A 14,629-nucleotide genomic window follows, 5' to 3' on the forward strand; every position below is an offset into this window, starting at 1 on the left:
GTAAGTGCATATTTTGATTTATTTAAACAGCTTTTCTTCTTCTTAACAGGTTCAGTGATGTGTTTTCACCACAATTCCTTACGGCCTGAGGAGGGAGGTGATTGGGCAAAATCTCAGTTTGAGTTTGTGAAATGGGCATGAAGTGGTGCCCAGAAGAGGAGTGTGAACCCCTGCCAGCAAGGATGAGAGAGGATGGGATCAGCTTGATGAGACTGGAGGATTAGGGGCTGTGTGGGAACAGATTGTTGACTTTGTGGTTAAAGTAGAGCATGAATTTGTGCTGGAAATTGATAAAATCCTCTGCTCGAGAGCACCTACAGTAGTGAAACCCATTGCCTTTACCTGCTTATTACCTCCAAGATGCTCCTGAGAGTGCCCAGCTGTCATCCTCCCATGAGCATGAGCTTCCAGATTAACTATTCCAACAACTACCTTGTGGAAAAGGGAAAGGAAAAAGTATGGGAAACATGGGACAGGGAGAAGAAAATGAAGAAGGGAAGCAATAAAGTATTTTAAGATCCCGAGTAGCTATTCTGGGCCCTGCTATTTCTGATCAGAACAAGGTAGAGGATAGGAGGAGGAATAAATAGTATACATGTATAATGGAAAATGCCATTTTCCCCTGATGTTACTGATACCCTGACATCTTCCATTTTTTGTTCTGAAGATATATTTACCTTCTGTGTGGCTGCTGAAAGTATACACTGGGTTAGGTGGTTTCAATATCTAAATAAAACCATTATGAGGGAAGGAGATCGTTCTCTATGTCAAATTGGCAGTGGCCACAACACCAAGCAGAGTATTCAGGAGGTTTGAGCCCACCTCAGAAGCACTGTTTTGTTTTTAACCCCATGATTAGTTTTACAGTTCATGACAACTGGCATCTTTACATTGCTCTGCTGTTTTGAAACAGGGAAAATCCTTGATGAGCTGTCCCTGGATTGTGTCAGTCCGGAAGACTGTCCCGTGTGTGCAGTTGGAGGTGACAGTATCCCACATGGAAGGAGAGTGGTTTTGAACAGAGATGATCCACAGCACTGTCAGTCTTGGTATGATGGGCTTGTGCAGGGAACCAGCATCCCTCTTGTGTAGGATGAAGGGTCAGGGATGAAGTACATCCTCATGAATAAGTAAATGGATGTAACTTTAAATATATCACTCAAAAAGAAGCTTGAAAACCATCTTTTATGTCAATACCCCTTCACAGAGAACCCAGGGCTGAAGTTTTTCAATGACAGCAGTAGGGATTATAGGATGTCAATCTAATTGAAGCAAGTAAAATCTAGAAATTCCTTTCTAAAAAAAGGCCTTTTCCCTGTGTTGGTGGCCCTGCTGGCTTCAGATGCTCAACTTCTTTATGTGCAATGTGTGATTCAACATCAATAAAGCTGTTAGACTCCTTCCATCTGCCAGTGCTAGAAAATTCCTATGTGAGGTGCAAGGTCTGAATGTGCACTCAGTCTAGAACTTGCTGAGATTATTAGCAGTTGGAATTGTGTCCCATTACTGGAAAACCAATTTCCATGAGATATTAAGGTGATACCCATGGTCTGATCCTGCATACAGGTGTTTCCAAATAGGATGAAATGAATGGCAGAGAATGTGCACTGCTGTGCACTGTGCAGGATGAGGGCCTTCAGCTGCAATGCAGCAGAGACTGTTTGCATTTTGTTGAATGCCCTGTGGCATATTATGAAAATTTGTCATTCTCTGGATGTCTGGACCATGGATGGATATTTTCACTAGTGATTTATAATGCTGTGAATAAAAGAGAGTTTTCCAACTTGTAAACTGATCAGATTTAATGGAAACAGAGTTGTAAAACTGCAGCAGCTATTATCACAAACCAGCAATGTACCTCCAAGTGCTCTGAACCTCACAGAAGCTCAGAATAGGTAAAAGCTTACAATTCCTAGTCTCTACCCAGGGCTGGTGTGCAACTGAGCTATAAACACAGGGCATGAGACTGTTAGGCTCATCAATTAAATACATACTTTTAGACAGTATATATGATGAGCCCTGAAGAGCAAAAGGTCAAAAAAGAGTCTTCTTAAATGAGTCTCTGTTCTCTAATTTTTGTAATTCTTAATAATAATTTATCTTAAATGTTGATACACTGGCTGCTGCTCACAAAAGATTTCAGGACATTAGGAAAACTTATCTCACTAGAGAAACATCCGTTTGCATAGCTGTCACCTAATTTAGATGCCTACACCATCTGTACAAACAACAAAAAATATTGCACAAAAATGAATTTCATAGCAAACATCCAAAAGAAATTGGAAACTAGAAGAATCTTGTTCATACGAGGATTAGAATAATCTTCTGTTGCTGTATGTTAATGCCAAAAGTAGCTGTGCATTCTGCAATTAGGAAGACACTAAAATGAGCTCAAAAAGAACAAAACACTTCTGTTAAGAGAACTTAAATGAAGGTGCCACATGTAAAATTAAGTATTTTCCTGGAAAATGGCACCTTCTTCCGGAATTGACACATGTAGTTTGTACACCCTGGGTTTTCTCTGGCAGTGCAAGCAAGTGGTTTTTGGTGGTTACTCGTTTGTAACTCTTTTTCCTACTCTGTTCCTTGGACTGTCCAGTAAGATAAGGAGAATATATGGACTAGTTCTGTTCCACCTGCCTGAGTGCCGGAATGTTCTTTTCTCTGAGAAGCGAAGGTGGTCAGAGGGCTGGAACACCTCCTGGGAGGAAAGGCAGAGAGAGAGATGGGATTGTTCAGGATGGAGAAGAGAAGGGTCTGGGAACATCTTAATGTGACCTTTAAGTGCTTCAGCCTATGAGGAAGATGGGTACAAAATTTTTAGCAGGGCCATTTGGGGCAGAACAATGGGTGATGGTTTTAAGCTGAAGGATGTTCAATTTATATGAGACATAAGGAAGAAGTTACCAAAGGGATTGGTAAAACACTGGCACAGGTTGCCCAGAGAGGTGGTGGATGTCCCATCTCTGGAAATATTTAAGGTCAGGCTGGACATGGCTCTAAGCAACATGATCTAGTTGAAGATGTCTCTGCTCATTGCAGGAGAGTTGGACAGGATACACTTTAAAGATTTCTTCCTGCCTAAACCCCTCTGTGATTCTAGGAAGTAAAGAGAAATATGCAGCCAGGAATTAGACGGGCAGAAGTGTTAAAGCCTTGCTAAAGATGGATGAATTTTAAATGAGTTCATAAAAGGTGGAGGGTGAGAGGTGAAAAAGCTCATGGTGGTGCAGAAGGATGAATAGTGGAAAAGATGAATAAGGGGGGGAAAGAAAATTGGGAGCTGAGGTGGAAAGGGGAAAATGTACTACTGGAGGTGAGTAGAAATGGTGAGGGAAGACATAGGACTAAAAAGCGATAACATCTATGGTTGAAATAAAGCATTTAATGTGAGAAACTGGACTGAAGAAGAAATCATGGTAAACAATTGGAAGGTAAAAGAGATAAAAGAAGGAGTAGAGGATGAACATATGCCAAAGCTGTATCCAAACTAAAATGAAGTCAGGAAAAAAACCACCAGGAAAGTAAAGCACTTTAGAGGTAGAAAAAAGATTGTTAATTTCAGTAAGGTTAAAATCTGTGTAAACCTGGCCCCTGCACAGAGTTCGCTGAGTCATATCAAAGGTAAAACATCTCTCCTACTCTAGGATTTTACTTGGCATTCGCTGCCTGCAGTTTTCATCATGTTTTGGTTCCTTGTGAAGCAGACCTGATCAGCCAGTTCAGTCCAACCAGTAGGTTTCTGTACTGCTGATACTCAGTGGTTCCTAAAGTTTCCAGACCCAGAATTTTACCCCTTCTGCCAAAGACTGTTCTAAGGAGTTTATTCAGACAAACACACCATAGTTGGTCATGTTTCCGGGATCTAAACAAACATCCATGAACGCAGGGGATTTAGGTGTACAATATCATGTGGAAAGTAGTGGGGAATTGGGGTGGGGGGAAAAATTATTCACATCATGTTTTGGTTTCATTGTGGTTTTGAGATGTTTGGTTTTGCATTGGTGTTCTTTTATAATGTGTGGATGACTTGTGTGGATGACTTGTTGTTATAAGCATTGCTTTTTACAGTTAAATTTGATGTTTTTCTGATTTGATGATTTTTGTAGTCTGTGTGAAGGGAAGAACTTAACCTGTGTGGACTGTGAGCCCATGGAGGACATCCTAACTCTGACAACACCTATTCCAGAGGAGGACATTGAGCTACCAGCCAGTGCATACTCATGCAGCAAGATGATGGACTTGGCCTTCCTGATCGATGGCTCCAATAAACTCTCAGAGGATGACTTTGAACAGCTGAAGACTTTCATAATTGGTGTGATGAAAAAACTCCACATCTCTCAGAAAAAAATCCGAGTGTCAATTCTGGTGTATAGGGCTGGTCCCACCATCTATCTTAATCTTAAAGATATCAAAACAAATTCCCAGATGAGAAGAATTGTCCAGAACATAAAATACACAGGTGATAAAGAAGCATCTGCATATGAAGTCTTTAAATACACTGCATTGCATGTGTTTGGAAAAGCAGAGAGGACCAATGCTGCCAAAATTGCAGTGATATTTATAGCAAGCAGGTCTCAAAAAAAAATCCGCGACATGCTTGGGTTTTTGAAGAATAGAGACATCACAGTAATACCCGTGGGGATTGGGCCACATATCAATGTGGAGCAAGTCAAATTCATGGCAAAAATGTTTCCAGGTAGCAGAGCCTTCCTAGTGAGCAATGTGTTGGAGCTAATGGATCATAGAGATTTCCTCATTGATCACCTGTGCGATCTGGGACCTCAGGAAAGTCTTGTGTTACCAGCTACATCTGCTCCAACCACGTCCAGTGTCCTATTCCCCCCTTTGGGACTCACAGCCTTACCACCTCTTTCAGAAAAGTCCCATCCCAACAGGCTGGATATTGCTTTTATTGTGGAAGGATCTGACAATGTTGGGGAGGAAAACTTCAATAAGGTCAAGAAATTCATTGAGAAGGTTGTCACAGGGATGAACGTGGGACAGGAAAATATTCACGTTACAGTCATGCAGTATTCAGAGACTGTCAGTCTGGAGTATTCCTTTAAGGAAATACAGTCAAAGGAAAATATTATTGAGAAAGTGAGGAGTATACCCTACCAGGGAGGGAGGGCTACCAACACTGGCAACGCCCTTGATTATATTTCCAAACATACATTTACATCAGTGAATGGAGGCAGGCAAGATGTTCCTCACTTGGTATATATGGTGTCATCCAGTCCTTCCACTGATGTTATTACACGACCTCCCAGGAGCATAAATGTTATTCCCATAGGCATAACCCCCAGTGCTAATATCCAAGAGCTCAGAAAGATCAGTCAGCCTAATGACCCAATTATCTTGAATAGTTATAACAGTCTTATTGAAGAGGCACCTGAATTAGTACTGCAGTCGTGCTGCACTCATGGGATGAGATTGTGGACTGAAATCACAGGTAAGATTGGATGAATTTTCTGTGTGATTTCTTCTTTCTTCTGTTGGGTCTCTTGTGTTTACCCTGTGCATCACTGAAATTTGAAGGGTTCCCTTATCTGGTTTGGTGTCTTGCTCTCATTTTCCTTGTTTTTTGTTTGTTTTTGTTTTGTTGTTGGTTTGAGTTGAGTTTTTTGTTGTTGTTGTCATCTGCTGTTTGTTTTTTGTTTTAGTCCACTGGGACTAGAACAGAATCAGTAGAACAGCAGGAATTCAAATATCCATGTATCCCACTGGATATGAATCTCAAGGCTTTCATTCAAGGGGCATCACTAATTACTTCAAATGGTCATTATCCTGTTCTGTTTTCCCAAAATGCAACTGTACCTACCCTTTCTCCTTCTACCACACTAGCAGATATTAATTTTGGTTATTATAGATATAAAATAACTTTTTTCTCTCCCCCTCTCACCCTCAGAGTTGTGCAACAAACCCATGGACATCATGTTTCTTCTGGATGGAAGTTTGAATATTGGAGCATCAGAGTTTGAGGAAATGAAAAACTTTGTGCGGACATTTATTGAAAGTGTTGTGATTGGTATGTATCTGCCTTTCAGCTCAAACACAGAAATATGTTTTGTAAAACAAAAGAATTTGCTTGTAGGGTACAAACCAGCTTCTCATTAGAGGTTTTTCAATTCTTAATTTTAAACTTCTCATTCTATTCCCTCAAAGCACTGACTGCTCAATGTTTATTTCCAGACCCCTGTGGGATGGCTGACGCTTTCTGGCTAAGCTCACTGTGCTTGTAGAGTGTGTACTGATAGGGGGGTACACCTCTAGTCAGGCCATTCCTTATCTTTCATTATCAGTGCAGCCCCCCTGGCAGAATGCATTGTATCCTGCACATACATGAAGGGATCATGTAGCACAGGGAGCAGTTTAAGACATTGTATGGGTTGTACCAAGTTCATCTGCATCCTTTGTTTTCCCAGTTGTATTTAACAAACATGGATTTTTTTTTTTAGTCAGAATTATATTTTTCTGATCCAGCATTAAACCATTTCCATGGAGCAACTGCTGTTATTGGTAGTGTTCATATATGTCTTACAAAGCATTGATAAAGACTCATTGTGCTCTATACATAAATACCTTCAATAGGAGGCCATGAAGAGAAGTATAGCCAATCACTATAGACAACATTTTGCCTGGTTTAATTTTGCAAATCTGGTATTTCAAACTGTCTATATAAATGCTCTGTTAATAGTTTTATTTGTACTTCTTTCATAATCTATAATCAGGATGTTAGAGAGGACAATAATTTGGAATTTATCTTCATTCCCCTTCACAGGTCAAGCTCCCTGGATTCAACTTTGTTCCATGCACATCACTCCAGTGCTGTATGAAAGAGGGAATTGCGCATGAAATAATCCAGGGAGCTTGGCCCATCTGACAAATGGAGCATCAATCTACTGCTTGTGCAAAACAAGGTGCATGTTAAGAGAAAAAAAAAAAGTGGGGGTGTTTAGATAATTTTAAAATGGAAAAGAAATAATCCTGAATGGAGATCAAGAAAACAAAATTCTCCAGTTACTGTCATATTGATCTGGGCTAAAATACTGCATGCTGACTCCTGACAGAAATGCAACTGTTTCCAGCGGTACTTGGATGTTTTTTCATCAGGGAATAGTTCAGTTTTGGTCTTTTCACACTCTGATGGAAAACCATTGTCCAGTTGTGCCTAATGTAAATCACAATGCCAACGTTTCTTTAGATTTATTTTAAGACATTCACATGCACTGCCTAAAGTGTTTATTTTCTGCTTCAGGCAATTCTTCAATTCATGTGTCAGTTCTTCAGTATGCCAGGGAAAATAATCTAGAAATTTCATGGAACATGCCTCAAGAGACTGACAGGCTTGTAGAGATGGTGCAGTCTATTCAACAAAGGGAGCAAGGTCCTACCAGATTAGGTGAGTGATTTTGTGAACATTGGTGTTTAAACAAGAGGAGGAACAAAACCACATGGAATGCTAAATACAGGCTGGCTACAAGCATGTATTGTGTCATTGTGGTGGCATTTCCTGTTAAGGTTCAACCTCTTGTTATGGTTCAGTTTTCTCTACTAAAATGTATTCGTAGGTTACACAAATTATGGTTTGTCTTTAATGTATTTTGGAAAGAAGCCTTGAAGTAATGCTCAGGATATCTTTCAAGCAAGCAAAGCATAATGAAGAAGGACTTTGATCATTAACCTTTCAGTGCTGTTTAGTTGATTAGACATTTAGGAGCAGAGCTGCTCATACTGGCTTCATGAGCTGCCCTTACTAGATGTTTGTGCTGAGCCAGTGTAACCCATCTCGTTGAAAAATAGCAAAACAAGAGTTATATTCTGTATGGTTCACTTCCTTTACCCAAGTTGCCATGCTAGTTCCACAGGGACTTGGGCTGACACAAGACTGGGGATGGTGCCAGGGAGCAGAGAACAAGGATTGCTTGAGGCAACATCTCAGCTGAAGAGTTACTTGTGAAATACTATCTTCTGTTCCAGACAGACAGGTCCATTTCCATTTTCATGTGCGAAAACATCAGCTTTCCCACTGGTCTGTGGAAACTTGGTGCACACACAAATATCAGTTGCAGGGTTCAGCAAAAAATTATTCTCCTACAGCATCTTACACCAGCTACCCTGAGAAATTTGTTCTTCTGGATTGGAACCACATTTACTCTGGCAGCCACCTAGCATCAGGGTCCTTTAAGGGTTGAGGAATATATAGATTTTTGGAGTCTTTGGACTAGAAAAAGTTACTTGTACAGAGAAGTGCAAAATAAAACCTGACTTCCATAGTTCACAGGAGGATTAGCTCTGATTGCTTTCTCAACCTGGAGAAATAAAAAATACCAGATGGCTGATGAGACTTCTACAGGCTCATTGTGGGATGAATTGTTGCATATAAATAGATAAGTTTTGTGAAGCCTTCCGTGTAATGTGTAGAGAAAGCCTCATGGAACTGCAGGATAAACAGAGCAAACACTGCCTTTGGGAAATGAAATGGGACAGGCAGCCGCATGACATCCTCATTAGTGATTTGTTTATGTCTCATTGGAAAATGCTCAGAGACCATGATCGAGGATGTGGTATAATGAATGAAAGTGAAATAGAGGAGAAGTAGTTCCTCTCAAATGAAGTCATGAAAATATGGTGTTGTGTTGCACCTTGTGATGTGTGTGAATGTGGCTGGCTGTGCAGGAGACAGCATTCCCAGGAAGTGCATGGTCACTCAGGCCCTTCTGTCTGTGCTCGGGCCTCTGGAAATGCAGAGGCTGCTTGACAAATGTAGATGGCCCAGTCTGGATGCTGCATTTGCTTAGGAGATCTTTTCTAGCCTTTGCTTGATCTGAATTTACCCATCAAAAAATACCATTGCTATCAGACCAGAGCTGTTTCTTCTTATTTGCACTGGCTGCCTGATGATAGAAGAGCAATTCAGTGAAATCTTTATTCCATCTTTGTTGATCCAAATCGTGCTTTTTTGGTTCAAAAAGCTCAGTGTGCAGAGGCCAATTGTTGCTACCACTGCAAAAATCTTACTGTAGAAAGCATTCCCTTTCCTGCATTATTTAGCCATAAGGAAACTCCAGGAGAGATTTTAGTAAAAAGAAATTATGAAAAACTACTGAGTATGTGAGGGCATAAAAAGAACAAGAAAGAGCAGCTTATACTACAAATCTTTCCCATGCTTGTGCAGTGGGGCCATTCAATAACATCAGGCGAATCTTGGCTCAAGTAACCTATCAAGAAGCACCTCTGGGGCTATTCAGACATCATGAAATGGTGTACAACTTCACATAAGAAACAACCATAAAAAAAAAAAAGGAAACTAATTAAACACTAAAGTGATGTGTGCAAGACAACTGAGAATCACGTAAATGTGTCTCTGTTCAGCATTTGTGGGTGTTTAGGAGAGTCACAGGGAGCAGATTGAGCAATCCCTACAGTAAATACTGCTTAACACTTTATAAAAACATTATTTTGCTTCCTTATAGCCCTTGTAAAAGTTGCTCTTTTAAGCTGACATTTTCCTGCCTCAGCCTCAAAATTTGGAGGAAGTATGCTCTATGTGGCTCAGCTGTACAAAAGCATCTTTAGGGAAAGAAATATTTCCCCCCTCCAAGAAAAAAAAAACAACCTTAAATTTATATTCTTCCTCCAACTTTCCATCATTATTAATATATTTGATTAGTAGCATTCAGCTTTGCTGTCAGGATTCAGAAGGTATGAATGTCTTTTTCCTAAACCTCCCCTCTGGTTTTGGAAGCAAAGGCTCCCCATTGTGACCATATTCACAGGGGTCTTAGTTTGAGGGAAGAGACGAGGATTTGACTCCATGTTTCAGAAGGCCTGATTTATTATTTTATGATATATATTACATTAAAACTATACTAAAAGAATAGAAGAAAGGATTTCATCAGAAGGCTAGCTAAGAATAGAATAAGAAGGAATGATAATAAAGGCCCGTGGCTTGGACTCTGTCCAAGCCAGCTGGGCTGTGATTGGTCATTAATTAGAAAGAACCAACATGGGCCAATCAAAGATCCACCTGTTGCATTCCACAGCAGCAGATAATCAATGTTTACATTTTGTTCCTGAGGCCTCTCAGCTTCTCAGGAGGAAAAATCCTAAGGAAAGGATTTTTCATAAAAGATGTCTGCGACACCCCATAACACTTTTCCTTATTCATATCTCTCCCCAAATGTTGCACTCTATATCAAATTTCCAAAATCTTGCCCCCTGTCACCCAAGGCCAGCAGCTGTCCTGATCAGAGGGCTCCCACCCACTGACAGAGGCCTTCACTTGTTCCCCGCAAATACTGCTGAACTGGTGGTGCCAGCTCCTTTTTGAAACCATTTTTAGGTACCACTAGTATCTTCCCCAAGCTGTTTTAATTCACTGCCCTTCAGGGGATTTTTTTGTTTGCTTTTTTTTTCTAGTTCATTTCTTACAAGGTTTGTGAGTTAAATGAGCTTCTGGTGGAGTCTGGCTTCATCAGAAGCCCTTAGTGGTAAGAGAAATGCAGGATTTTTGACCTGTAGAGGAGATATTTTTGGGGCCTGTAGTGATGTGGGACTGATAGGTTTGTGCTGCTCATGAAAAGTTCAGCACATATTAATTAATGTGTGTTAATGCCAAAATGTCAATATTCATGTGCCAAGAACTGACCACTTAAAGCACTGTAGGATCAGTTTTCAATATGTTGAACTTTATTTCAAAATGAAAAAAATCTGCTATTTTCAGTGAAAAATCCCAATTAGGTGCCATGTGAAGAGCCTAAATTAAGATACAAAGACCAGCTTCAGGATTATGGACCTGGTCTAGTGGGAGGGTGTCCTTGCTCATGGCAGGGGGGGTTAGAATGAAATAATCTTTAAGGTCCCTTCCATCCCAAGCCATTCTGTGATTTTATGATTCTATGATTATCATTGTAGAGAGTTGTTCCTGGTTAGACAAGTCCTTGGTTAAGTAGTTGCAGTCTGGAATACTTACACCATCCAGACAGTGTTGGCTGCTTCTGTATCACTTCAGGTTCTGAGGGACCATTCCTATATCGTTCCTTTCCCAGGCTGCTTTCAGGATTTGTGGGAAATTAAGATCTCTTGTGGTACTTTTTTTTGGTCAAGATGTTGCAGAAATGTTAGAAAAAACCACTGAGGCCACTTTAAGGCACAGATTATGAGTTCCCAGCAGGAACCTCAATCTAATTGAAATCCCTTGTCTGTCACAGCCCTACAGACCCAAAGAAAATAATTGCAAATGTTTCTGTTAGGAAGTTTTTGCTTTCCCTGAGGCATCCACCAAAACAATAAATGTCTGCATGTTCCAGATTGGCTAATTCTTGGATGAATCTTCATTTTTATTTCTTGGATATATTTTAAATATTTCTAGGGCACTTTGTGCTCATTCAGTTAGTTCCATGATGTCCATGATTGCTCCCAATCCAATATTCGTGATTCAGATTAACATGCCTTTTTACACATTTTAACTCTTCCATCCAAATCATTAATGAAACTATTTCATAAGGTAGAATCTAGTGTAATTCCCTGCAGACTCATAGTAAACACCTCCAAACCTATTCAACAGATTGACTTTTGTCCTTAAAACTTGTTTATGTCCGTTTAGTCCTTGCAGGAGCCTGTGTGTGAACCATTCTGAGTTGTAACTTCAGAATACAAGTCTAAATTTAAAATCTATCAGGTGTCAAGTCAACCAGGAAAAGGCTCTTAAGAAGCCTTTTCTGACTCTTAGAATTTCAGCATCAAATGTTCATAGTCATTAATTAATGATTATTCCAAACATGAGCACTGAAGGACGGGGAGAAGATGCTGTTCTGTGCTTGGATTGATTGGTCTGTCCTTTCTAAAGGAGCTTGTATGGTTCAATTGGATTTTTGCTTTCCCTTTTTATTTATTTGCATTTTTTCCCTGGACATGCCCAGTGAGTGGCAGTCATATCCTACTGACTGAGCTGGAAGGCTGCTGGGGGCTCACCACTTTTCATGGGCTGAAGGAAGGGCTAAAATGACTGAAAACAACTGGGGATAGAGGAATATGTTCCTGTCCATGGCAGGGGAGCTGGAACTGGATGATCTCTAAGGTCCCTTCCAACCCAAACCATTCTGAGATTTTTTTAATGTTTCCATGCTGTGAAAACTCTTTCCAGTCTTAATAAAGCCTTGTGCATGGTGTTGTTTAATTCAGTGTAAATACTCATATTTGCTTTACTGATATGAAAATGTCAGGTCTTTGTTGTGTTGTGGTCTCTCAGTAGGGAAATGTTGAAGTTGGTTGATTTTAGCTATGAATAGGTTTTATTGTGGCCTCTGAGGGATTTGTTATTTCCCTCTGTGGTGATATGGAGAGACGAAAAGCTGAGAAGTGACAGCTTCCAGTTGGGATATGATGACTTTCTGAATCCCTCTAGCAGGACGAAAGCATTCATTTGATGATGTCTTCAGACACCTGGCTCTTTTCTCCAGCGCTGGCTTAAAAATAAAGGGAGAAATCCAAAGAGTTTTTACTATGCTAAATCCGATTTTCCATGCATTAAATTAACTGCATGGAGTAACTGCTTTTGGGGCCTTTGAAATAGTCACTGATTCTATACGACAGTACTTGATTTCATTATGAGAAATTATAAAAAGAATGTATTTTTTCTTTCCATTTGCAAATATGTATGGAGTTTTGGAACATTTTTAAAATTAATGTGAGAAGAAGAAAAATGGAGCTGGACTGGCTGCCGACCACACCAACCACACAAAAGTTAAAGGGTCATTAAAAAAACCAAGAAATTTCAAGTACTTTTCACAAATGAATGAAAAATAATTTGTGATTCTTACTGCAGAAAAATTTAACCTAAAATATGTTTGAAAATTAAATACTTTTTTTTGGTAATTGTAGGACCAAAGGGAATGAGTCAATCTTCTGGCACAGTGACCATCCAGAAGCAATCTCAGGGATATTGAATATAGTGAGATTTATTTGCTGTATTTTGTTTTATCCTTAGTTATTTCTAGCTAATGTGCCATTCTATATCTAACATTTACCTTGACAGACACAAAACCATTTGTAGAAAGGGTTGTGGGAAAGCTGTGTAGGACATGAGGTAATGCCTGAGGTTAGTTATTTTTTTGTGGTCAGGAACAGTAGCTTGTGAAATGCAATCATCACCTAAAAAATAATGGTGTTTTAAAATGTGTTTTGTTGCAAATAGAAAAACATCCGAAATGTCAAGGTTTTCACTGAATATCCAACTGCTGTTGCCATGGTATAGAATCACTGAAGGGTTGTTTTGGAAGAGACCTCAAAGGTTGTATCATTGAAGCCCCCTGCCATAGGCAGGGACACCTTGCACTATCCCAGGTTGCTCAGAGCCCCATCCAACCTGGCCTTGGACACTTCCAGGGTTGGGGCAGCCACAACTTCCCAGGGCAGCCTGTTCCACTGCTGCCTCAGGACCCTCTGAGTAAAAAAGTTCTTCATCACATCAAATCTAAATCTCCACTCTTTTACTTTAAAACTCTTCCCCTGGTCCTATCCCTACCTACCACTAAAATAAGTTGCTCTCATTCTTTTTTATAAGCTCTCTTTAAATACTGTAGGCTGCAGTGAAGTCTCCCTGGAGCCTTCTCCAAGCTGAACAATCCCAGCTCTCCAAGCCTTATCAATAATCAATGTGCTGAGTGAGATTCCTAAAGTTTGTCCATGCTTGCAGCAGCTTGGGAAAAGGGTTTTTGCTTCTATCACTAAACAGGTGTGAGTGACATGGTGCAAGAATCATCAAGTACATCAAGTACAAAGTGTTCAGGTGCGCTAAGATGTACTGGGGCTGTGCTGGTGAATTATCTACAGGTTGACTTCCAGTGTTTTACAAATGCATTTGTTATTATAAATTCCTCAGGCAGACCTGTTTACAGTGAATTCCTCAGGCAAGCCTGTTTTTGCTCCACAGTTATTGCAGATTACTCAGAGGAAATACTCTTTCAAGTGTTTATTGTTCACCAGTCACTGTTTTCCCTGAACATCACATCAGTCACCCGGTTTCATTTCTACTTCCTGACCTGATAACTTCCAAGACCAAAGGAGCTTTTAAGAAAGCTGCATATCATGAGTCCCAGTGTAAATATTTGTGCAAGTACATGTCTAAATGCAAGTACTAACAAAGTGCTTTCTTGCTGAGGTCATAATTATCAACAAAATTTGCCTGAGTGTTCACAGATGTAAAATGAATGGGCAGCAGCTTCCCATTTAAGCTAGTTTGTGATTTGGTAGCTCAGGTAGAATTTCTTTGTGAGTTTTGTGGGGTTTGGTGTGGGGTTTTTTTTTTGTTTTTATTTTAATTAGGATCACCTGGTTGTATCATGGATTTTACAGAGTTTAAATTTCAGAAAGGTTGCTGGTAGTGTGGAGGCAAGATAGGCTTTTCACACCCGTAGGGAAAGTTGATGAAATTAAGGAAGCACTAGATTTTTTATGGGAGTCAGAACAACTTGTGTGAATAACTCAGGATGATGCCAAGCTGTGGATCAGCTTGCCACTGGATGTCAGTGTTGCTCGGCCGTTTGAAGCAGGAATATAATCCCCACAATGTCTTCTATTCTTTAGGGCTGGGAATACTTCTGGGAAAGGTAACTACTTAAGT

General features: G+C 40.1%; 1 protein-coding gene across 1 annotated transcript in view; it reads left to right on the forward strand.

Annotated features, from left to right (window-relative positions):
• Positions 1–14,629, forward strand: part of VWF (von Willebrand factor) — a 117,370-nt gene that overhangs the window by 60,603 nt on the left and 42,138 nt on the right. The window contains exons 27-30 of the mRNA XM_066568403.1: positions 914–1,049; positions 4,110–5,455; positions 5,912–6,031; positions 7,262–7,405. Coding sequence (XP_066424500.1) covers positions 914–1,049; positions 4,110–5,455; positions 5,912–6,031; positions 7,262–7,405 — 1,746 coding nt within the window. The remainder of the gene's footprint in view (positions 1–913; positions 1,050–4,109; positions 5,456–5,911; positions 6,032–7,261; positions 7,406–14,629) is intronic.

Source organism: Molothrus aeneus, chromosome 32 (assembly GCF_037042795.1).
Source record: "Molothrus aeneus isolate 106 chromosome 32, BPBGC_Maene_1.0, whole genome shotgun sequence".
NCBI lineage: Eukaryota > Metazoa > Chordata > Aves > Passeriformes > Icteridae > Molothrus > Molothrus aeneus.